Below are 25,852 nucleotides of genomic sequence, written 5' to 3' on the forward strand. Positions count from 1 at the left end.
TAAATATTCAAAAGGCACAAAGTCTTAGTACTCACAGCATACTTACTGTGTACCGGCTCTGCATTAATCCTCACTTATGAAGTAGGCATTACCATCTCCATTTTGCAAATGAGATACTGAGGAACAACGAGGTTAGGTAACCTCCCAAAGTCACGTAAGTAGAAAGAGGCAGAGTGAGGACTTGAACCCAGGCTGCCTGGCTCCAGAGTCTACACTCTGTGCTGTTTTGACAGATGTGTATTAAATAGTTCTGGGGGCGCCTGGGTGGTTCAGTAGGTTGAGCATCCGACTCTCGGTTTCAGCTCAGGTCATGATCTCAGGGTTGTGGGATCAAGCCCCGAGTTAGGCTCCGTGCTTAGTGGGGAGTCTTCCGGAGATTCTCTCCCTCTCCCTCTCTCTCTCCCCTCACTTATGTGTAGCACGTGCGCAGGTGCACGCTCTCTTTCTAAAAATAAATGAATAAATCTTAAAAAAATAGTTCTAGATGCAACCAGTCTTACAATCCATTATTTATCTTTCCAGAGATAGTCTATGCATATATAATAAAATCCAGAATTTTTTCTCCATTTTTCTTTTTTTTTTTTTTTTAATATATATGGTAGCATTCTATGCACAGTATCTTCTACTTCTTCCTGAATGATGTCTTGGATTATGATATAATTACTTAAGGCTCTTCCTCATTTGTTGTTGTATCTGTATATAGTACTCCATTGTATGGATGGACCATAATTTAACGATCTCGTGTTGACAGTGTGCAGTCCTTTGCCATTCCAAACAGTGCTGCAGTGAATACCTTTTTGTACATAATCATTTTGAACCCATGCAAATTGATCTGTAGGATTAATTCCTGCAAGTGGAAGTGCTGAGTCAAAGAATATGTAAGTTTGTGTATTTGTACCCATGTCTTTTTTTTCCCCTTATTTTGGTTCTTGCCTCTGCCCCATGGCCTGACCCTACAGTACTATGCTCCGACCACTCCCCCACATGCTCACCTGTACCCGTTTCTTTTATTTCTTTTGTTTTATTTTTTTAAAGATTTTATTTATTTATTTGACAGAGAGAGACACAGAGAGAGAGGGAATACAAGTACGGGGAGTGGGAGAGGGGAGAGGCAGGCTTCCTGCCGAGCAGGGAGCCCGATGTGGGGCTCGATGCAGGGCTTGATCCCAGGACCCTGGGATCATGACCTGAGCTGAAGGCAGACGCTTAATGACTGAGCCACCCAGGTACCCCTGTACCGTTTCTTTTAAAGCTAATATTTTACAACCAAAGATAGGTACCGTTTCTATTGATTTTGGCTTTCTCATTTTGCAAACAAAAAACCTTATGGAGAGAACCATGCTTTTGACCTTTGGAAACCTCTGGGAAAATAGAATTATAACCTTATCTGTGTATAATTTAAGTGAATTTGGAATTAATATACAAGCCAGTGTCTTAAATATCTATTTGTTATTAGTATATTATTTCCCTGGGTGGGTAAGGGAGGTGGGGAAACCTTACTTTCAGGAGAAGATATGATACCATGTTTTTGCAAGTTAGCTTTTAGCAGGGCCATTGTGCATTCAGTAGTCCTGAAATATAGTAATAAATGTTGACTGTTTTGGTTATGCTGACAAGAGTATGGGAGAATTAGCTCAATGAATATTGAATTAAAGCATGCATAGAGATGAACAACAAAGCTTTTTTTTTTTTTTTTTTAAGTAATCTCTGCACCCAACATGGGACTCAAACTCATGACCCTGAGATCAAAAGTCGCATGCTCTTCTGACTGAGCCAGCCAGGCACGCCCCTGTCCCCTACTTTTTTTTTTTTTTTTTAAGTACAGGTAGCTTCTAGTTTAAAGATACCAGAAAAGGACACATAGTGCTCTTTTATGAATTAAAGGAACTATTTTGGAAAATATGGGCCATATTTAAAGTTTGTGAGTTTTTAAAGGGGAGAAAGGGGAGAAAACCTATAAACAATAACAAGAAAATCTGGCCGGGATGGAATCCTGTTTGGCATAGTGGCATAGTCACCTGGCCCCTCAGAGTCCCTCTTGCCTCAGAAGAACTTGTACTTTTGCTCTGCGGATTTTGTTAGCATATTTTGAAAGTTCTATTGAACTTTATTAAAGATGTATTTATATTAGTAGCATGTTTGTCAAAGTATAGAGTATATCTAGGAGCATTAAGGGATGCTGTGCAGTAATGTGGATTAATTCATTCGATTGCTTTCCTTTTAGTACCTGGCTGGGGTCATCTGTTCTAAATCACACTGTGTATACTTTATAAATGAGTTGGAAGGATGAGACCTTGAGGGGTGATTTTAGCCCCAACCCATCATTTTTATAGAGGAAGAAACATTGGACTACGAGATGAAGGAGTGTGACCGGGATTAGGCCATCGATCCTGCTTAGAACTCAGGCATTCTGAGTTCTGCCCAGTGCAGTGCTCTGTGGTTTTGTCAGTGCCACGGGGGCCTTAGGGCAGCAGGGCATGCGTGATGGTGCGATGAGGGCTACACGTGAACTTTACTTATTTCACAGTTTTACTTGACATGACCCTGAATTCAGGTGGAAAAAGGAGGGGAATTTGGTCTTTTTCTCCTCTGTACTTCATAGTTTATGGTACATAGTACCCAAACCTATTTTGTGACTCATAATGTTTTGTTATTGCTGTGTGAACACATAAAGACTTAATGTGGTTTTAGCCTGTGACCCTTGCAACCATTTATAGTATTGTTTCAGTGGGAGGGAGAAATGAGTTCTGAGTTACAGCCTACTTGCACATAAACTTTGATGGTCATCTTTGTTAGGAATTGGTTATATTTGGGATAATGTTAGTGAACTTAATGTTACTTATTCCAGTCTTTTGACCTTCCCTAAGACATAGTAAGCATTACATTGGTCAACAATCTCTTATCCTACAATTCTAAAATCCTAAAATCTGTGAAAAGATTTTTGGAATTAACCTGAACTACTGTGAGGCTATGCATAGTCTCTGTCTAATCTGCTCCGCATAAATATTGATAACTTGGCCTGGTGTAGTATTAATTTGTTTTATTTTGGGATTTGGTTATACCTGGAATCCTGGAGGAGGTATCACATAACATGTGGTATGAGCTTCTTTCTAAAATATAAAAAATTCTGAATTCTTAAACACCTGTCCCCAAAGATCTCAGTGAAAGGATTGTGTGTCTGAACTTATCTCTGACTTATGCTTTGCAGGTTTCAGAGTACTTTCATACTTAGTCTGTTTTTCCCAACAACCTTGTGAGACATATAAGGCAGATAGAAACACTTAGGGAAAGGTGAGCCCTAGATAAGTGCTTTCCTAAAGTCACCTGGGTCAAAAGTGGTAGAGCTAGAGTTAAAAGTTCTGTTTATCCTGGCGAATACCAATTCATGTCCCAAGTATCACATCCTCTGCGACATTCATCCATGCCTTACCCGCGTGATGTGGACTTGACCTCCTCACCCTTTAAGTTCTGTAAGCCATCTGGACATTAATCTCAGGGTCTGTGACAGTGTAGTTCACTTAAGTGTTTGTATGTTGGCCTTCCCATATCAGGTTGTAAGCCTTTTGAGGTAGGAAATGGATCTTGTTAATTCCTATTCCTGGTATCTTTCATGGTACCTGGGTCAAGCCAGGTCCTAAAAGTGTGTGGAAGGAGTAAATGCAGGAGTGTGCTTGGAGGCTCATGTTACTTACAGTGCTCTTTCCACACCGTATAGCTGATTATAGGGATTTATCCTTTCATTCTACACAGTTCTTCTACAAAAGGAGTAAAGGATTTACATATCACCTACTTTCTTAAAGACAAGGTTGCAGCCAATAGCCAATAGAAATTTCTTTTGGTAAAATAATAGTGGGATACATTTATTTGGAATCATTTTTAAATTATATCTTTAGGCTAGCTTCATGTATTAAAGCTTCTGATAAGAATTGGAATCTTTAAGTACTTTTTTACTATACTCTTGACCACACAACAGTAATTCAGTGGTAAGTTTTTATGAGTGACTCTGAAACTAAACTTGGCAAGTTGTGTACAAAGACTTTTACAGTATAAAATAGGAAGGTCAACTAATTTGCAAATTACTTTTCCTGTTTCCTCTTTTCCTGAGAGTGCTAACGCAGACCAAAAAAAAAAAAAAAAAAAAGCAAAAAAAAAGCTTTGATTCCAAATTTGTTACTGCCATCTATTTACATAATTTTTTCTCGAAATAAATAGCTTGTTACTGAGTGGGAAATAATGTACATTTGTGCTGACAGGGTGAACTCTGATTGCCATCTCAAATACAGTTTTTTCCCCTTTTCTCCATCCCTAGTCTTCTGTATTTTTAGGTAAGAGTCATTAGGTCTTCTTCACTACTCTTGAGCAAACCTTTTGAAAGGGTTTCTATTTGTTTTCAGAAACTTTTTTTGTGAAAGAAAAGAGGAGCAGTGAGAGTTGGCAGAAAAAAAGAACATAGAATATGGTTTAAAATATCATCATAAATACTATATAGTAAGTTTCATCAGAGCGGGAATTATGATTTGTTCACTGCTGTATCCCAGGGCTTGGAAGGATGCTTGGCACACAGTAGGCATGCAGGAGCTACTTGTTAAATGGATAATATTGACATTTTCTGTTGTGATTGTTATTGTTGTTTTTGTTTTGTCTTGTTTAATTTTACTTTTTCTTGGACCATTTAAAGTTCCCTATCATACCTGACTCTTTAAACATTCACATTCTTGGATCACAGGACTGCCCTGTAAACTCTTCTTATGAACTTTTGAGTACATAGGGTTATTTCCTTGGGTGAGAGCTAGAGGAAAAAAAGAAGTATTCATCTTTCATAGATCATGTTTCACATGGGCATACTTGAGCCCAATTCTAGCCGGACTCCTATAAAAGTTCAAAGGACCAATCAAACACCAACACTAGAACTGGTCTTGGAGGATGTTGCAAATCCTACAACTACTTCTCTCATCCTTGTTAGCCATTACTCCTTGAAACCCTGGGTATGCAAGTCACTATCACCATCCTATTTGTTCTGAAAATGGTTTTCTCAAACAGCTTTAGTCCTCCTAAAACGCGGGTCACATTATGTCATTCCCGTTCTCAGAAAGTTGGAATGGCACGCCATTGCTTGTAGAACATACATACATTCCCTGGGTTAGCATTCAGGGCTGTCCACGAGTAGTCCTAAACTGTCTTTCTAGCCTCATTTCCTGTGTAATTCTTCTGCCGTAGACATAATCCAACCAACGAAGACTTGGACTTTGTATCATTTGATTTTTTGTGTTTGTGCCATGCCCTTGTTCTGCAATGACTAACTCCCCTGTTTACGTGGAATCCTTGCTGTCCTCCCTAACTTCATCGGTTCAAATATTGCTGCATCTGGGAATTTTTTCCCGTTTTTTTCTCTTGCTTTCTATATTCTGCCTTGTCTTTTTATTTTCATGTAGTTTTCTATATAATTGTGTCCTCTAGATTCTAAATTCATTGAGAATAAGGCCTTATCCAGTTCTTATTTATTGTATCTCCCGCCCCCCCTCCCCAGTGCCAGCCTTCTTTGGCTTTCTTGGCTTGTAGCAGCCTAACTCCACAATCTGTCATCACCTTCCCTCTGTGTCTGTGTCCAAATTTCCTTTCTCTTATGAGGACGCTAGTCATTGGATTAAAGCCCATCCTAATCTATCTCGTATGATTTCATCTTAACTTGATTACATCTGCAAAGACCCTGTTTCCAAACAAGGTCATATTCACAGGTACTGGGAATTAGGAATTGAGGGACATGATTCAACCCACAACACGTGGTTATATATATTTTATTTTTACATTTTTTTATTTAAATTCAGTTAGCCAACATATAGTACATCATTAGTTTCAGATGGGTTTTATATATATATATGTATGTATGTGTATATATATATATAAAAGAATTCTGTTTTCTGTACTTAACTCCTTTGAACTGTTGCTTGTCACCTTTCAGGTAAGTAATTTAGACTTTGGTCACTTTCTTGCTGCTCTTGAGTAGTTCCAGAAATAAGGTCTGGTTTCAGTTCCTGGCAGATTTTAACATCATAGAATCTTAAAACTGAAGAGGGTCCATCTAAGTCCTTTTGTTTAAATTTTACAGTAAGAAAAGGTAGATAAACCATCTTATTTTCTTCTGCCTGCAGTCAGACATCTGTGGCCATAGATAGACAAATCATACCAGGAACCAGTGTTCTGTTCTTGCTTTCAACCAAAGCAAAGAAATGAAGTAGTTCTGATTAGAATAAACATCTTTCAAATAGATATCTTAAGGCAAAAGCCCAAGGCTTATTTTTTTATACCTCTTTGAGTTATGTAGAGTTGCCCTCAGTAAAACACTAGGAACCATGGTTGGTGCTCACAGAAGCCCCACAATAACTTTTGGTTGAACGTTGAAGGGAATGCCGACACGCAGAAGATACATGTGGCATGTGATGTTGACTAACTGAAGCATTGTATTATGGAGGATGGTAGGGGAAAGAGCTGACAGTGTGCTGGGGGATTTCCCTAGATTATCTCTTTTAATCTTCACACTAGGCCCCACTGGTGCTGCTTGGGGGAACTTGCCCAAGGCAGTCCCACCAGTGGGAGGCAGAGCTGAGACTTGATCCCAGGCTTGTCTTACTCTGAAGCACTCAGTTAATCTCCTTTGTCCTGCCTGTATTTTCTTTGTCAAATTACTCAGCTGTAATTTCCTCTACTAATACTAGTAATGACAGCTGACAAGATTTTAATTAGGTATTAAATAAGACAATATTCATATGGAAGAAGGAGAGTGGAGTTTGCCATATATTTTATAAAACATACCTTTTTAAGGTATTTGGGTCAAAAAATTAGACAGTTTAACATACGCAATTTCCCTTTCCGTATCTTTTATTTCCATTCTTTTAAAATTGGAAAAATAGCATGACACATTTAATAAGGTGGTATGATCATTAAAATCTCGGCTTTTCTAGTCAGGCTGTCCTCAGTTTGAGGTTGGAGTTGTGGTTACTCCTCAAAAGGATTGAACAACTTGCTTCATAAATTATAAAGCTATTTTGGCAAAGTGTAATTGTTGGGGCAAAATAAGTCAAACAAGAAAAAAGGACAAACCCTCTTTGCTTTCTCGCTTTCAACAACTTCAGCCTGTGTACTATGTTTTAATAATTTTGGAGGCTATTTTTTTTTGAAGGTTTTTTTAAGTAATCTCTATATCCGGTGTAGGACTCGAACTTTGTGTAATTTTAAAATGTAGTGGTTTGGGGACAGTAATCAGGACTTTTTGGGTTGTAAGTGACAGAAAACTAACTCCAGGAATAGTGCTCTCTCGGAAGCAGCCAGCCTCGATTGCCCACAAGAATCTATCTCACTCCATTGCTTACCTCTGCTTTCCTCCACATTGACTTCATTTTCAGAGATAGGCTCTCACATCATAACGGCAAAAAACAGGGTTATCATTTGCCAGCCGAGCATCTGAGTTTGGGGATTGGCTTTCACAGCCTAGCTGGGGGTCTGATTGGCCAGGACTGGATCACAGACGACCTGTGGACCGAGAGAGAAGAAAATGATTTCCAAAATAAACTTGCCATGTTGTTATCAAAATCAGGAGGAAGGGATGCCGGACATGGTAGTTTAGAACATAGGTTGTTATAAGAAGGTACGAACAGAACTTTCTATTTTTGGGGGCTGGGATTTAAGAAAACTAATCTGCTAACTTGAAAGAATATATTCAATATTAACTACCACTGCCTGAAAAAGGAAAGAGCCAATAACGCACAACTTGTGGTTGGGTACCAGACACTGTAGCAGTTTTTTTTTTTTTTTTTTAATTGTACCATTAACAATTCTCTTAAGTAATTAGTAACATTTTGGAGCCCTTACCACATGTCAGCCTCTATGTGAAACACTTTACATATTTAATTCCCACTGCAGCTTTGTGAGGTTGGCATTAATATTCTCATTGTGCTGATGAAAAAATGGAATCCAGATGTATCTGACTTCCCTGTAGTTGATGATCTTAGTATTTCAGTTTGCTTTTGTTAGTCTGCCTCCCTAACTTTCTATCATCCATATCTGGGGAGCTCCTCCTCCTTCCACAACTTTCTCTAGGTAGGTAGCACTCCTTTTGCCCCCATCACCCTTGCATCCCACTGCTAAGTCTTAGCGGTTCTGCCCCCTGCTGAACCCACCTCCAGGATCTGTTTGCTTTTCTCTACATCAGTTGCTGTCCCTCTCACCTTCCTGACTAAAGACCTGAACTCTGATAAGAAATTCTGTCTAGCCTTCTTGCTTCTAGTCTTGATCTCTCCCCCACCCCTGTTTTCCTTAGAGGAGCCAGGTTGAATTTTTTTAAAAAAGTATAGATCTGAGTTTATCAGTCTTTGTTCATCTTGACTTCTTGTTGCACTTAGGGTATGATCTTGGCTCCTGCCTGTCTTCCCAGCCTACCTCTTGAGCTCCTCTTCTCTGGCCTTTTTTTTTTTCCTTTCTCTTCTACATCTTACCATGTACTTCCCTCTTCCTATCCTGTTCTTCATTCTCACTCTTTCTTCTTTTTTTAAAGATTTTTTTTTTTTTTTTTTATTAGAGAGAGCATGAGCAGGGGGGAGGGACAGAGGGAGAAGCAGGCTCCCCACTGTTCAGGGAGCCCAGTCTGGGGCTGGATCCCAGGACCCTGGGATCATGACCTGAGCCAAAGGCAGATGCTTAACTGACTGAGCCACCCAGGAGCCCCTCACATTTTCTTTCTTTAACTCTTACTTCTTTAAGCCTGTTTAAATGTTACTTCCTTAAATCCTCTGTTTTTTGTTTTTGTTTGTTTGTTTTTTGCTTTCTTATTAAGCTCTACACCCAACATGTGGCTTGAACTCAAGACCCCAAGATTAAGAGTCACATGTTCTACCAGCTGAGCCAGCCAGATGCCTGCTTCACTTCCTTAAATCCTTAGGGACTTCCCTGCTCCTCAGATCTGAAAATATGAGACTCCTTTACTTTTCCTTTCTGCATTTAGGACAATCTGTAGTTACGTATTCATATCATTATTAGCCCAGTATTCCCCACTAAACCACGTTCTTTGTGAGGATAGGGACAGGTCTGTTTAGTTAACTGCTGAATATCTAGCATCAGGACCGCAGTGCCTGAATCATAGTGGGCATGCAAATATGTGTTGAATGGATCAACAGACTAATAACTGAAAATATCCAAAGCAGTGCGTTTTATATTTATTCATTTTTTAAATTTTTTAAAAGTAAGCTCTTTGCCCATCATGGGACCTGAACTCACAACCTGGAGATCAAGAGTCACAGGCTCTACCACCTGAGCCAGCCAGGTGCCCCAAAGCAGTGCATTTTAAATGATTACCCTTTTTATAGTTCTCCATTCTCACTTCATTCATTACTCAAGAACAAACTTAGGTTTAGAGCAGTTTTATCCCAGCAACTTTTGGTTTTACTTAGGAATGTTAAAGGACAAAAATTTAACCAAGTACATTTGAAGTTCTAATTGGCTCTCTTACTCAATTCATGAATGGGCGGCATCCCATCCAGCAAGTAGAGGGGTTCTCTGAGGAGTTGTACAGAATGGACGGTTTTTACGGGAAGGAGGATGGAGCAAGGAGTTAATGGCAAAAGAAAAGAAAGGATTGTTTCAGGCTAGGTCATTTTCCCTCAGGGGCAAGGACAAGGGTCTTAGGCATATTACCTCATCTTCTTTAGGCCTGGAGAAGGCCCAAGTGACAGACTACCTCATGTTGGTCAGCAATTCCTGACTGGTTAATACTGTATTTCTAGGGGAGGTTGAAACTGTGTTTAAGTTAGGTGTTAAGTCCTGATTTGGTGACTTGGCTTCAGTGACACCATTTTGGGCCTGTGGTTTTCTTTTTAACAGGAATAAGGCATGCTTCCTTTATTGCTGATTGTTATTGTTAGCAATTCAGATTCTCTACAGTGATGCACTTGTTTTTTTTTTTTAAGATTTTATTTATTTATTTGAGAGAGAGCATGAGCAGCAGGGAGGGGTAGAGGGAGAAGCAGACTCCCCACTGAGCAGGGAGCCCGATGCGGGACTCGATCCCAGGGCCCTGGGGTCATGACCTGAGCCAAAGGCAGACGCTTAATCAACTGAGCCACCCAGGCGCCCCTGCACTGGGTTTTCAAAACTTCTTTATCAGAGCCAGCTATAATAGAGGAAAGTTCTAAATTTTAGGATATGTCATTCCACTCCATTTAACCTGAGCCTGGGTGGGTGGGAGAGGAAGAGAGAAGGCCCTGCTCACTTGCTCCAAATGGTTCCCTGACCAGTAACACAGAAGCTTGAACAGTCCTGTACATCAGGTGTGCCATCCCAGAATGCAGGCATCCAAATTTAGCTTTCTCTACACATCCTTGTGATTTCTGGTGGCTGTCTTTGCCCAGAGTGGCTTTGGAAGGAGATCTTCCCAACCTTTGTCGTGGACATTTGGTGATACTTGTATGGCCCATCTGAGCCCACAGACGAGGCTATCTGCCCCTGGGTATGAGGGTGTGACGGGGTCATCATCTCTGCACCCTTGTGGCCTTCTGCTGCACATAGGTGCACTGGCTGGGAAACCTAGCTCTCCACGATCATTCCAAGTGTTGTGGATAATGTAAATTTTTCTCCCTGTTTAATCCACAGTTGGTCATGTTCGGAGTTGGACTTGAATGAGATCCGCCTGATAGTTTACCAGGACTGCGAAAGGAGAGGCAGACAAGTCTTGTTTGATTCTAAAGCGGTTCACAAGACTGAGGAGGTAGCAACCCAGGTATGAAATGCAGGTTTGCTTTCATCTTTTTTTATTTGTGCTGTTAACCACCCCTCTGAGCAATCATTTATTAATTCATAATCTTCTCTTTGGGCTGTATTGTACAGTATCATTAATGGTTCAGAAGAAACAGAAAGGCTCTCCGCCACCCCACCCTGCTGCATTTGTACTCTTATTAATATACACAGGTGAAACTGTTATCAAGGAATCATGACAGATGCTCAGTAGTGTACTATAAACATTACTAGAGGTAAATTTGCTGGTGAGTTGCAATTCAGTAGTATTTGGATGCCAAACATGTGCTGTGCAATAGGGAAACTGAGAACTCTAAAGTTCATAAAGTGTTAACCTGAAGGGAAGTTAATAGATCATTCTGTCTAGTATTTCACATAGATAATAAGAGGTATTACGTTGCACTAGGTTAAACAAAATTAAATAGCTTCCTTACCATAGGACTTCAGTATGCTAACATACACTTTCATCTTCAAAAGGGAGTGCTTCTCAAATCCATCTGACCAAGGCAGCTTTATTTATTTCCTATTTTTAGTGGAGAGCAGGGTGGTGGTGATGGTGTTCTGGGGTGGGGCGTGGGGGATCTGGGATGGGTAAAGTGAGGACGTAATAGCCCTTGATCCCTTAGAGCCAGAACAGGAACGTTATCAGGTCACGTGTCTGGATCCAGTCCTCCCTCAGTCTTCTGGACATCAACCCAGGATACTTCTAAGTTGTCACCTTTAGACTTTTCATTCTTTTCATGTTCAATACCTTGCTATCTATACTGACCAAATTCTGGCAGTTCATAGAATGTGTAGCTAAGTAAATGAATAGTTTATTTCACGGCCTTTGTTTCATCAGGGCCAAGGGGCTCTTTTCCTGCTTTTGATAAAGATCATTTCTGCAGGAAGGAAGTATTTGGTTAAAGGCAGTTTGGCTGAGTAGATTCCATAGTGCTTTAAAGTGGAAGTCTGCCAGGTAGCTAATCATTACAGTAGTTGTTGGGCTTGTTAGGTTGGGGGTGGGGGAGGGATCTCTCAAGTGATTCACCTGTAGGCTTTAATGGTAGATTTGTATCAAAGTTGAGGTGAGCCGGCACTTCACCCTTTGGTGGACAGGACATGGTCCCCTTGATTTCCCACATTGTTTCCTGTTTCCCTGAAGGCCTTTCACAGGTAGTTTAGTGGGACACCCGCACGCCATCACTAGGGCTCCTCTTGGTAACAGGTGGAGAAAAATTCTCACTGGTTTTCAAAAGGAACTGGAATTTTGGCATATCGATATGAGAGCAGTGATAACACTGGAGTCTGGAAGTACTCATTTAATCGAGAAGGCAGCTAGTGCCAGAGGGGTTCATAACTTGCCCAAGGCTACAAAAAGAGTCCAAAAAAAAAAAAAAAAGAGTGCTCTATTCACGTACCAGGTATTAGCTCCAATTATAGACTGCTCAGTATGTTGTACCCCAGCCAGAGGGTCGAGCAGTCCGTGAGGCAGGTGTGGACTTAGTGTTACTTTAGGCTCCCTGAGGGGCTGTGTTTCTGGTTTAAGTGGTATTAAGTAACAGCTAGAGCTGAAGAGGGTGTTGAAGGAGTGCCCAATACCCGGGAATGACCAAGGATGACTTTGAGTGCCATCGCTGCAGGAGTGGCTATTATGGACCAGCACAGTGTGTGTTTTCCTTACATTCTTTTCCCATTTTCAGCCCCCCACTCCCTTGGCAAGCACAAGACCTCATGAGTTTGTATCAAGCACATGACTGCTGGCATTTGCATGAGACCACCAATGTGACTGTCACATTGGAGATTAGATAAGCTGCAGTTGCATTCATGTTTTTCCAAGCAAAAGCTGCCCACAGAAAAGCAAGTGGGACTCCGACAGAATAGAAACAACCCGTCATAGGTGGCACAGGTTGCTTCTGTAGGGAGTAATATGTTTTGTTGTAGGAGGAAGGGCAAAATTAGTAAAGGGGTACTGTCTTTATACCTTTATGTCACTGTCATAACTCTATTTAGGGAATATATAGTAGATAATCTTCTATTACCCCTAACCTTTAGAGGTCACTTTTCCATCACATGATGTATAATTCACAGGAGCTCCTATTTCAGAGTTTTGGTTCATCTTTCACAAATTCGACCTCATGATTTTCTCTCCTGTTACCTTTAGAGGAGTGCTAGAGAAGGTGTGCCATTAAAAATACAGACTCAGACTTTCCAAATTAGTAATTTTGCTTTCTTACTTAGTTCCATTTGCCTGGTAAAATTTTAAATTTGAAGCAATTTCTTTCTCCACGTCAATATTTATAGATTATGACTCTCCACAGTACTAACAGATTCATTAATAACCCAGAGATCAGATCTCACTGACGATTTCAAGACAGGAATTGAAACATAAATAGCAGTTGAATTACTTGAGAATATTCACACTACATAACTCCCGTCTTCTGTCCAGTTACCTTTCTTCTGCGTGCCTCCTTCCCAGATACTATAGACTCCGGGAAGCACATTTTTTGTCCTCAGCAAGAAGGGGAAGAAAGCTTCTGGTTTTCTGTGCAACTGAGGCACAACATAACAGAGTGATTTAACAAAGAAATGCCCAGTGAAGAGCGTGTTGTGGGAGCCCAACACACTTAGCAGTGCTTACCTTGTCTGTCTCCTCAGAAATCAGAGGATGCCCCTATTAAACTGGCAGCCAAGTGCTGTCAGGGCAGTGGCGGCGGCGGCAGCCTCTCATCCCAGAGCTCTTCCGGGGGATCTCTACAGCACGCCAAGGAGCAGCTCCCAAAGTACCAGGTAAAACCGTCCCTGCCATGTCCCACAGCCCCTGGGACTGAAACCATTTACTGTAATTTCTCCACAAGGAAGAATACTTGCTTGAGGCTCCTACTCCAGGAACATGAGCATACGTATTCGAAGATGTGCTCTTAGATGTTTCATGTCAGTGCTGTTTTCACACTTCGGCTTTTGTCTCTTGATAAAAACTATAATGAAGGCGAGGTGACCCAGTATAATACATACTGAATGAGGAAGAAATATTGCAAACGAGGTAAACCCTTCTGTTTTGCTTCCTTTGTTGCCCGAACCTGATGAAAAAGCACGGATTTTCCAGTTTTGTTTTAAGAATTTCAAGGATTCTGAGAATGTATATGGGCATCCTAAGAAAATAGCACTTGCCAGTCGGGAGGAAGAGAACCGTGTTTAGGAGGAGAAAGAAAGGGCAAGATGTAACTTGAGTGTGAGGGATACAGGGCTGGTAGCAGGTGTGTGTGTGTGTGTGTGTGTGTGTGTGTGTGTGTGTGTGTGTGTGTGTGTGTGTGTGTGTGTGTGTGTGTGTAAGGCAGTAGAGGATAGGGATTAGGGTTATTGAAAAATATTGGCGTACTAGACATAGGGGAAGAAATGTTTCATAAGTACTGAAGAGCAGGAGGGTGTAAACTAATGGAGGATGTATCATTTTTTTTTTTTTTTTTGACTCTTGGAATTTTTCATGTTGCTGGAAAAGCAAAGCCAGGTAAATTGCCAGCAGCCATTGGTCTATGGAACTTTGTTAATTTCATGTTCAGGATTGGGCCCTGCGTTTGCGCTTATTTCACAGTGCTCCTGGTCTCAAGGCAGTTGGTGATTAAAAAAATATACAGTGAAATTTTCAGCTAGTTGAGAATTACAGTTGGCATGTAGACCTTGTACCCCAAGAAAAAGCAGATTACAAAATGCAGGTGGTGGGTGGAAGTTATTAATAAAAAACGTGAAAGACAGTTGGTTTCTGTCTGCATGTAGTGAGAAGAGGTTGGCGTGAGCTATAACCAAACAGAGGGGAGCCTAGTTAAACAAGGCTGATAGATTTATGTTTCTCTTTCCTTCTCTGTAAACATGTCTAAGTAGGAGTGTATATGTGCATTTGTGTGTGCATGTACTTGTGTGTGTGTGTGGATTTGGAGTTTAAAAAAAAGATTGAGAAGAGAAAGTTAAGAACAATTCCCATGTTTTTGCTTGGGTGGAAAGCAAACTAGCGGAGAATCTGGCACCGGATGGGCTGGGTCAGAGAGAGATGGTTGTCTTGGTCAGGCTGTGCTGGGGTGCCTGCATCATATCCTAATAATACATTACCATTACACATATGTGATAAAATACGTATTACATATAACATATATGATATGTAATAATATATTGTTATGATATGTGAATGAATGCATTTGGATATAGGATTCTAGAGTTCAGGGAGGGGTCTAGGCCTAGAGATTAAGATGTGGGAGGTATGCCTACATAAAGAATAACCAGAATCCCAAGAGTGGTTGAGAGTGTGGACGGTGACTAGGAGTGCCCTCTGAGGAACATCCCTGTTCAAGGGATGATCTAAGAAAGCAGAGATTCAAAAAGGAAAGTAGATAAAAGCAGCAGCTATTGGCAGAGATGTTTAAGAAAGCAAACTGGAAAGTGTACTGGATTTGACTGGATTTGACTGGAAGGCAGAGGCTATATCACTAGGGCAGTTTGAGTAGACGAGGCTACAGTAGGTTAAGCAAATGAGACTTGGGAAAGTTGGAGGTAGCTCAGGCCTACCCTTGTGGATGACCGAAGGGACAAGAAAGACCGGTCAGAAGCTAGAGGGGTCAAATATTTTTGAAATATTTTTTGGTAAAATTTTCAAGGTATCAGACCGTCTGTTACATTTTGGACCCTCACAAAAACTCTCCCTGGGCCAATTGGCATTTTCATTCAACACTGTTAATTATTTAGGTGAATAGTATTGAACTGTTTTTCTTTTCAGGATGTATTTTTGGTACCAAGAGAAGAGTTACCCTGTTTTTTTTTTTTTTTTTTTTCAGAACTTAATCTTTCTCTGTAGAGTTTATAAATGTCTCCATTTATAATGAAAAATCTTTGTTTTTCATAACAAGATTAAGAATGATCCCTTCTGAGACACTGCGATCCTGTATGGAGATATTGTGCATAAAGATGAAATCATGAACACAAGTAATAATTTGGAGGGATAAATAGCCAATCACCATTATAGATTAAGATGATCAGTTTCTGCTTTGAATTTTAGTTACCTGCTACACTAAAGACGGACCCATAGATAAATAAGCGTTATTTTCTGTTGCATTACACATCACGTTGTGCCACATAGTAACTTTGGTTTTGGTCTCTTTCCTGTGTGGCAGTACACAAGACCAGCTTCTGATGTCAACATGCTAGGGGAAATGATGTTTGGCTCAGTCGCAATGAGTTATAAAGGCTCCACTTTAAAGATACACTATATCCGGTGAGTTTGAGCTTCTTTTTCTACTAGTTGGGAGAAATGGAATGGTGATACTGGCTTCTTAATTCAAAATGCATCTCCCCCCCCCCGCCCTTTTTTTGTCTTCTTCCAGTTCTCCTCCACAACTGATGATTAGTAAGGTATTCTCTGCTAGAATGGGCAGCTTCTGTGGGAGTACAAATAAGTAAGTGTGGGATTTTGTACCAGTCTTTCCCCCTCTCCCCCATTTTTTTTAAGTGGCTATTTCTGGCTAGAGTAGTTCTTCCAGGGCCATACATTCTTTTGGAAATGAGAAGTGGGAAGGGTCCGCATTAACAAAGGGATTTTAAAAGTGGCCATTTTCCTGTACATAATGAGTATGAAAAGGCCTTTGACTTTATCAGGTGGCCTTAAAGAGAAATGACTGTTTATTTTCCAACATTATTTTATCTTAAAAAAAGAAAAACAAAAAACCTGCTGGTTAGTTTGTTAATTTATTTCTAAAGGAATGAAGTACGTGGTGAGTTTTTCCAGGCTGCTAGGCATATGTATGGCAGGATGGGTCATATGTGCTCACCATCTCTTCAGCCATCAGTGTGGCCTCTCTGATTGATAGGTACTTAGGCTGTGCACTCTTCTGATCTTCGCTCCTTTTGAGTTTTTTTCTTCCTCTAATTTTATACTTTTGTGTAGACTGAGAATACTGATGTGTCTAACTTAACTTTTATTCATGTATTTTGAACTTTTCAAGCAGAAATAGTTCATATGCTTCATTTTTGAATAAAGCAAAAACATTTGTTATACTTTGGTAAGTTTGAAAGAAGTTTGTTATAAATTAAAGGGGTATTCTTAGGGGTCAAATGAAGGCTGTTCTTTTTTATATTCCTGGGAAATTAAAAATATTTTCCTTTGTAAATTTCTGTACCACTGAGTAACTCTGCTTACTCTTCAACAAAATAATGAATTTAACTTTTCTTTTTTAATTGATTTCTTTTTTAAGCTTTTATGTATTCATTTGCCAGAGAGAGAGAGAGTGTTTACAAGCAGGGGGAGTGGCAGGCAGAGGGAGAAGCAGGCTCCCCACTGAGCAGGGAGCCCGATGTGGGACTCGATTCCAGGACCCTGGGATCATGACCTGAGCCGAAGGCAGATGCTTAACTGACTGAGCCACCCAGGCGTCCCTGATTTTAACTTGTTTAAGCATTTAACATTGGACTGGCATTACCTAAGCCCTTATGGGAATGATTTTTTTTTCTCTTGTGAGAGATTCTTTTTCAGACTCTTTCAGTTATTACACTAATTCCCTATAATAGAATATTGAGCTCAGATTTAAGTAAAAATTATTTTGGCCTCATTATGCTGTATTACCCTCAAAGTCTTTTTTTTTTTTTTTATTTATTTGCGAGAGAGAGCATGAGAGGGAGGAGGGTCAGAGGGAGAAGCAGACTCCCTGCTGAGCAGGAAGTCCGATGTGGGACTCCATCCCAGGACTCCAGGATCATGACCTGAGCCGAAGGCAGTTGCTTAACCAACTGAGCCACCCAGGCGCCCTACCCTCAAAGTCTTGATATTTATTTTACTAGCTAATAAATCAAGTAAATTATTAAAATCTGCTTCTCTCACATTTGTGTTTATGAGTAACTCAACTTTTTAGATGTTGCAAAGTCAAACTCCTATAGGAATAATAATTTCTATTCTATCATCCTGCTGAAAAGAGTTGCCAAATTGCTTGTAGATGTTAACTAAGAATTCAGATGAATTTCATTTTGCAGGTTTATGTGAAATTACCCTTGAAATGAATGGCAGCATCTTGGGTATCAGTTACTGAAGCACAATTTAAAAATGAATAGCAGTATCCTAGCTGTCTGTCACCAAATCAAAATTGGTTAGAGTTTAACGCCCCATTTTATAACGTGAAACTGTTAGGAAAGCATTGTTTAGTTTTATAGGTTGGACTGCCTCCAAAAAGCTTTTCTTGTCTTTTCCTCCAACAAATTCCCCTGAAGTTTGGTTTCCTTTGCTACATGTAAGACTTTATTCATTTATAAAGAACAGTCTGGGCAGCTGGTAAGTTGTCTATGTTTGAGAGTTTGTTAGAAAACAGCTTTATTTGTCTCTTGATTTTTTTTTTTCCCCCTCTTCTCTTTCTCCCTTCCTTCCCCTCTCCGGATTTAGCTTGCAAGACAGCTTTGAATACATCCACCAGGATCCTAATTTGGGAAAACTGAACACAAATCAGAATAATTTGGGTCCTTGTCGTACTGGGAGTAACCTAGGTAAAATCCTCCATGTAACTGGGCTCTTTCTTTCCCAATACCACTATTGTGGGTGTGTGTTTTGCTTTATTTGAGTTTGTTGTGCTGTTTTGTTTTTTTTTTGCATCATCTTTAATCCGTGTTTATTTTTGTGTGTGTACTTCGTTTGCCCTCCTGTGTGTGCCCCTGTCTCTAGGTCCGCTGCAAGCATGCGGCAGCAAACTGCTACAGGGCGTAGCTGAAGGAGGACCTCTCCGGCTCACCCGGAGTGCTTCTTTCTTTGCAGGTTTGTGTGGAATGCTGAGTACAGTGTGACCCACACATACATTAATAATAAGTCCTGTGCAGGTTCTTAGGGAAAAAAAATCCTTTTTGGTGCCTCTCTAAGAAATCCAAGGGGCTCTTGAGATTATTAGTTTCAAATGCAGCCAAGTTCATGGTGTTTTGAAAATTCCACCAAAGAACCTCTATTGTAAATGTCTTTGCTAATACCCCAGTGTAAGCTGATTTTGATCTGAAATGAGCCCTTAGTGTTTCTAAGAGGATTATATTTTCTGATTTTCCTGGGCCTCTTCTGCTGCTCTGAATGGCTGTTTCCCTTTCTCGTGGTATATATCTTTATCCATTTGTTCACCTGCGTCCTTACCTGCACAGAGTTTTCTTCAAAAGTCACTCTAATAAGAGCATGGAAGACCTACCTCTCTCTCTCTTTTCTTCCTCATCCCTCTCTCTCTCTCTCTCTAGCATTTAAGTAGTTTAAACATAGTTTCTAGGTTCTTTACAGGTATAATCATCTCGGTCTCTCTGGGTAGGTAAATTCTGAGATCTAACTGGCCTTGCTAGCTAAAGCTGTTGAATGTCTGTTGTAGTCTGGCATGATTAACAAGTGTGGGGAATCTTCACTACTAACATTAAAGGTTATGTTTATGGCAAATGGTATTCTTCATTCTGTTCTTTGTAGCTGGAAATATGCTAAGCACCAAGAAACTGACACCCTCCCACCTACTTAGAGTGAGGATAAGATGTTTATATGCTCTCTTTAAAATTGTGAAAATAAACATGCTTCAAAAATAGCTGGCAAGTATAATAATCAGGCAGGGCACTGGGCTTCTTGTACATTGTAAAACTTACTATAGCAACGTGCCATCTACCCTGCAGCTCAATAAGTATACAGTTTAGATGAGTCTGAAGCATTCCTAGAAGTGTATAATACTTGTGTTTTCTAAAATTCATGCCAGGATATGAGTTTTCCTCAGTAACTACAATAATACTGGGTGTATATGGAAAAGAAGTGGAGGAAGAAATATTTGAAAATGATTATGTGGTGTTTTTTTTTTTCTCTACCAAGAGAATGGGTTATAAATAGAGAAATATTTTTTAAACCTATGAAACGGTATTCAAGTATTTCTGTTCCCCAAAGTTGCCTAGAGTTACTAATGAAACTGATTATAAAACATTTTGAAAATACAGTGCTATTTAAATATGACATTACTAATGAGGAAAGGGGCCGAAAGTATCTGCCTAAGAATGTTTGTTCATTGTGTCAACTGCATGAATAGTTTATTATGGCAGTTAGTTTTAGAAATAAGCATCAATCCAAAGGGTGTTTATGTTACATAGGATAAAGACAGGTAGTTACTTGAGTCTATCTTCTTTTCACTGGTTTTCTACGTATTTAATTTTGCTTCCTGGTTAATCTTTCTATAAACATAGGCCAGTCATCAATAGCGCTAGCCTACCTTGAAATGTAAAAGTGACTACAGTCGTTTTTGAACAACTAGTTCTTTGGGCATTTCAATAACAGGGTTACCTTTTGCCTTTCTCTCAGCACATAGCACTCCAGTTGACATGCCGAGCAGAGGACAGAATGAAGACCGGGACAGCGGCATTGCCAGATCAGGTATTTGTACTTCCTTTTATTGGTTTAGCTGGTAGAGTGAACTCTCATCCATGATGGGGGAGTAGGTCGGAAAACAGACTGGGCTTTCTTCCTCCCCGACATTCTAAGATGGTCTCATGCATCTGAAGATCTAGGGCTTGGGTGTACAGCATCTAGGAGTGGTTGTGCAAAATGGACTTGTTTTTTTCTAAACCAAACTCAGGAAGGAGACTCTTGTCCTTCGAGAAATTTCTTTTTAAAGGGAAGCTTCTTGATCCCATTTTGCTGGGAATTTGCCTGCTGAATATTGAATGTAAAATCAGAGGAAGAAGGGTGTCTGTGGAAGTAAGTCTATCCCTGACTGGGGGAGGGCCTGCCAGTCACCCTCCCTCCTGCCCTAGAGTCAGGCTGATGATCTAGATTTTATCTCAGATAGCCCTTTCTCGCATTCCTTCAAGCGTTCAGCTTTTGTAATGCTGCTTTTAAGATCTCTCGGTTTCTGCTTTTCTACACGATTCTGCTCTGAGTTTTGATTTGTGGTTTAGATCTGGTAGATTCTGTGCTGTAGAAGGGTAGGGAACCATTGATCTGGAACCGGAGGCCTTGGAGATGTTTGGGTTTAGCCTGATGAACACAGGTCATACACACCACTTCTGCCTTCTGCTGAAGACCAAGGGCACCCTGCTGGTTTTACCTATGATACACAGCACCGTCACCGAATAAGCCAGCCAGTCAGTGCTTGCATGTGGGGGATGGGATCCAGGCCTCAGATGCCTTTCTTCCCGGCGGGGGCGGGGGGGGGGGGCGGGGGCGGGTCACTGATACCAGTGTGAATTACAAGACTGAGAGAGCACTAGCTTTCTTTGATAGTTTGGCTTCTATTCCCAGCAGTCTTTACTTTGAGTCTCCCAGGTCTCTTACCAGGAGAAACGGGACAGAGATAGGGCTGCAAGTGCTTCTGCCAGGCATTTGGCTCCCCTCGTTCTCCTGGTAGATGTGTTCACATTCACGTGCCTTCCGCTCCCATCTGGGCGCTGTTCTAAAATCACCAAGTCCATGTAAAGACCAGTGTGAGCTCTACACCCCTGGTGGGGTTCAGCAGTTTGTTGATAAAATCTTCGTTATGTTCTTACTATGGTTAATTCTCTAAGATCTCTTTTTATACCCACCTTAACATTCCAGGGACCAAGGTCCTCATCCTGAAACAGAATAAGGACTCCAGGTGTTTGAACTGAATTAGCAGAAGATATAGAGAAATTAAAAACATGCATATTCCTTTTTTCTCTCATTTTCTACTTAGTGTCTAAAGAGTTGAGAGATGGGGTAAATTTTTTAAAATTGATTTTTTTTTAGAACAATTTGAGATTTACAAAAAAATCGAGATGATTTACAAAAAAATCCCATATAACGTGCACACAGTTTGCCCTATTACTAGCATCTTATATTAGGGTGCATTTGTTATAGTTCACAAATCAATATTGATATATTATTATTACCTGAAGTCCATAGTCTTATTTATTTCCTTGGTTTTTGTCTAATGTCTTTTTTTTTTCCTGTTCCAGGACCATATTATATTTAGTTATCATGTCTCTTCAGGGCTCCTTTCGATTTTCTCAGACTTCTTTATTTTTGTTATCAAAAATAAACTTGACAGTTTTGAGGAATAGTGCCCAGGTATTTTGTAGAATGCCCCCTATTCAAATTTGTTTGATATTTTTCACATGATTACTAGGGTTATGGGTTTTTCGAAGAAAGATCCCAGAGGTAAAGTGCTGTTTCAGTGCTGTTTCAGGGTACATGTGTTTGTCAGGTTTCTCCACTGTAAAATTACTCTTTATTTCCCCTTTACTATAACTTAGTTAGGAAGTCACTATGCATAGTCCACACCTAAGGAGTGGAGAGTTCTGCTCACCTTCCTTGAAGCAGAGTATCTGTATCTACATAAACTATCTGGAATGCTTCCGTGGGGGTTGATTCATCTCTTTCCCCTCATCTGTTCATTCATTGATTCAGTCAGTCAGTACTGCTGAAGTTGCTCCAGCTTTGGCCATGGAAGCTGTGGAGCTTTTTCACTGGCTTCTCTGTTTCTTTAACATACCTTATCAGCATGGGTATGGATGTATGTGTTTTTAATACTTCCTTACTTTCTGACGCTGTAAGATACTCCAGACTTGTACATTGTCTTATACATCTCCTACTCCAGTCGTAGAATCAGCCATTGCTTCACAGAGCCCTGTTCTTTCATTGGAGAATGGTATTAGATTCAAGATCTAGACATTAGAGGTGCTCGTTGCTACTGGAATGTCATTTTCTTACAGGCCCTGTCAGCTGACAAGCAACAATTTATGCTAACTCTATACATATATAGTAATATTGCTATGTGTAACATATGTGTATATGTTAGCTCAACATATCAACATACTGATATCTCCATTATCCATAAGCCATTACCACATAGATCATTCTACCTTCCTTCCCTTGCTTATATGAAACTCCCTACTCCAGCAGTGAGAAACCTGCCTCTCACTGTCTGCCATCCACTTAATTGTTTCATTTCAGTGTGCATGTTTAGCAGTGTCTGAATAGTTAACCTGTACCCGGGAAGGAAACAACTTCATTGACTAGAGTATAGTGCTTCTGTTCAGTTCCTTTTACCTTTAGTCTTAAAGATGTCTACTCATTTCCAAAGTTACTTAGGTCAGCACCATTTTTTAAAAAGATTATTAGAGAGAGAGCATGGAGGGGAGGGGCAGAGGGAGAGTGAGAGGGAGTCTTAAGCAGACTCCGTGCTGATCACAGAGCCTAATGCAGGGCTTGATCTCACGATCCTGAGATCATGACCTGAGCTGAAATCTAGAGTCAGATGCTTAACCGACTGTGTCACCCGGGCATCCCGAGGTCAGCACCTTTTGAGATGGAGGAATTTTTGTAGCTATATGTGCCAGTCCAGTAGAATCTCTGAAATTAGTGTTTATACCATTTCACCTTGCAAAGGCTTCATGAATACTGCCCAGAATTCTGATTATTACAAGTCAGGTCTGAAGAAGAATTTATGGTTCTTCTCCCCGGCCCGCCCCCCCGCCATAGTCCAGTAGAGAAGTAACTTGAGAAAAGCTTTTTGTTTGTTTTTAAATCATTGTTTATACAGAAAAACTTGTTCCAGGATAAAAAGGAATTTTAAAGGAGAGTTTACAGTTCCCCATCCAAAAGAAACCTGAGGTTCTTTGTCCTATCTCACCAGTGCCTTGAAGCTTAGGCATCCCTTTCTGCTGGAAAACTTGAGGGAATGGGTGTAGGAGCTTATTTCATGTTCAGCAGCAAACTTGTTCTGTGCAGAGTATGCTCTGGAAATACAAAGAGCCATAGGGTTTTGAATTTCCAAAGGTGTCTACCCTGTTGTTAGAAAACAGAATTATTTTGGTGGTTTCCATAGTAAGACCAATTTTGATACAGTTGAAATTAAGGGAAGGAGTTAGAAGCATAGCAGAAATTAAGGGAAGGAATTAGAAGGGTAGCACTGATTCCTAACTAGCCAGTCATCAAGCCACATTTATTTATTGAATAGCAGTTTTTAGCCCCCCCTGTGTTGTCAGACTCTACCAGAATTTGGGTGTTTTTGAAGAAGAGTAGAGTAGAGCACCTGCCCTCAGGAAGAGTTCGTGTAAACCAAGAGTTAAAATCCAATGTGATAAGTACTACCTCATAAGATACTGTGGGAACAAAGAGGAACAGTAAGTCACTTTGCCTGGGAATTCAGGGTGATGGCCTCATAGAAGAGGTAATATTTGAGTGACACCTTGAAGGTAGAAAAGAACTGCACCAGCATTTAGGAAAAGAGCATTTCTGAAAATAGTTTGTGCAAGGGTGTAGATCCTTGAGAGTATACTGTTAGGATGTTTGAATGATGGCAGGACTGGAACGCGGGGTTGGGAATGTCAGCAGGTAAGACTGGTTATGAAAGGCTAATTTTGAATGGCACCAGTCCCATGATAAGGAGTTTGGATTTAATCTTACTAGCAGGGGCAGCTAAGGGATGTAACATAATTGGCTCTATTTTTGAGATCCATGTGGTGCTTCACCAACTGTGCTCCAGAAAAAGCTGGACCAGTGTATCCATTGCTAAAATAAATTAACTGTGACGCTTTCTGAGTTAGCAGGGGATGAAGGGACTTAGGTTTTTTTCTCATTTCTCAACTTTTTTTCAATATAGTTTTCCCAAACTTTTGAGGCTTCCCACCACTGTGTGTGTGTGTTTGTGTGTGTGTGTGTGTTTGTAGCTAGTATAAAATGAGTATCTGATTAGCATAAAATTTTTTGGAAAATAGTCCATTGATTTTTTTTTCCTCTTCCGTTTTTTGGAATAGCATCTTTGAAAAATATGCAACTTTTTTTTTTCTAAGTTACCCAGTAGCTTTTTGTAATAACAGAGAGGAAATCAAAGCTTAATTCTGACCTATGTCTTAATGTGTTTTCCTCTTCATATTAAGTACTCCAGTGCCTCTTTACAAGCTTGTAACACACAGAGAGAATAAGAAATAAAGCAATAGCAAGAATATCTAACTTATTGAAAAAAAAAGGGGGGGGACACCTGGGTGGCTCAGTCAGTTAGGCATCCAACTCATGATTTCAGCTCAGGTTATGATCTCATGGGTCGAGAGATGGAGCCCCACGTCAGGTGCCATAGGGAGTCGGCTGGAGATTCTCTCCCTCTCCCTCTGCCCCTCCCTCCACTTGCTTGTGCTCTCTCTCTCTGTCTGATAAATATTTTTTTTAAAAAAGAGTAAGTTCTTTACTGCCTTAACTAGTTACACTGTTTTTTAAAGAAGCTTCTTCAGTAAAGGAACAGAGTAAATAATAAGCTTACAGTGTTTTTTCCTTTTAAGACTAGCAGTTTACTTAAAGGTATTTGCTTTGTTTCCTGAATTTTTGGAATGTAGTAAGGAAGTCAAGTGAGAAATATATACATTTTATTAAAAATTTAATATTCATATTCATAGGCTTTTTCCTATAAAAAGTTTGGGAAACCATTGTTCTTTCTTTTTTTTTTAAGATTTTATTTATTTACTTGACACAGAGAGAGAGCACATGCAGGGGGAGCAGTGGCAGGCAGAGGGAGAGGAAGAAGCAGACTCCCCACTGAGCAGGGAGCCACCAATGCGGGCTTGATCCCAGGACCCTGGGATCATGACCCGAGCCAGAGACAGATGCTTAGCCGACTGAGCCACCCAGGTGCCCCGAGAACCATGTTTCTAATACTATTCTGGAGGATGAGGACTAGAAGGAGACAAGATGAGATGTTGTTGTTTAAAAAAGATTGGAAGCAACCTTAATGTTCATCACTAGGTATTGGTTAAATTATATACTTTTCAGGAAAGGAATACCACGTGGTCGTTAAAAGATTTGGGGCAGCTCAGCATGCCTTGAAATAGAAAAGTTCTCTTAGATATATTTTTAAGTGGAAAAAGAAAGGTGTATCCACAGTGTGTTCCAGTAAACCATCAAAAGAAAGGCATATACAGGCTCTCTTTCTGCATATAAAGATAAGTATATTCATAGAATGTCTATGGAAGGGATACAGACTGGGACATGTAAGAAGGGAAAATGCATTTTCATTGTATTCTCTTTTGGATATTTTTTACTGTGTGCTCTGTGCATATGTTAATCTAGAAAACTATTTTTTAAGAGGTTGTTCTTTAAATGGTCACCGTTAAAATTATTTGATTA

The 25,852-nt window shown here is 40.2% G+C and overlaps 1 protein-coding gene across 5 annotated transcripts in view; it reads left to right on the forward strand.

Annotated features, from left to right (window-relative positions):
- The window catches only part of FNIP2 (folliculin interacting protein 2), a 137,820-nt gene that overhangs the window by 55,065 nt on the left and 56,903 nt on the right, over positions 1 to 25,852 (forward strand). For 2 of the 5 annotated variants that reach the window (XM_027597742.2, XM_027597741.2), the window contains exons 2-8: positions 10,639 to 10,765; positions 13,417 to 13,548; positions 15,918 to 16,018; positions 16,128 to 16,199; positions 18,170 to 18,270; positions 18,446 to 18,535; positions 20,078 to 20,149. In XM_027597742.2, coding sequence (XP_027453543.1) covers positions 10,639 to 10,765; positions 13,417 to 13,548; positions 15,918 to 16,018; positions 16,128 to 16,199; positions 18,170 to 18,270; positions 18,446 to 18,535; positions 20,078 to 20,149 — 695 coding nt within the window. Of the gene's footprint in view, positions 1 to 10,638; positions 10,766 to 13,416; positions 13,549 to 15,917; positions 16,019 to 16,127; positions 16,200 to 18,169; positions 18,271 to 18,445; positions 18,536 to 20,077; positions 20,150 to 25,852 lie in introns of those variants that run through there. The other 3 variants (XM_027597744.2, XM_027597743.2, XM_027597745.2) reach the window with 2 other exon arrangements.

The sequence above is a fragment of the Zalophus californianus genome, chromosome 2, assembly GCF_009762305.2.
Source record: "Zalophus californianus isolate mZalCal1 chromosome 2, mZalCal1.pri.v2, whole genome shotgun sequence".
Lineage (NCBI taxonomy): Eukaryota > Metazoa > Chordata > Mammalia > Carnivora > Otariidae > Zalophus > Zalophus californianus.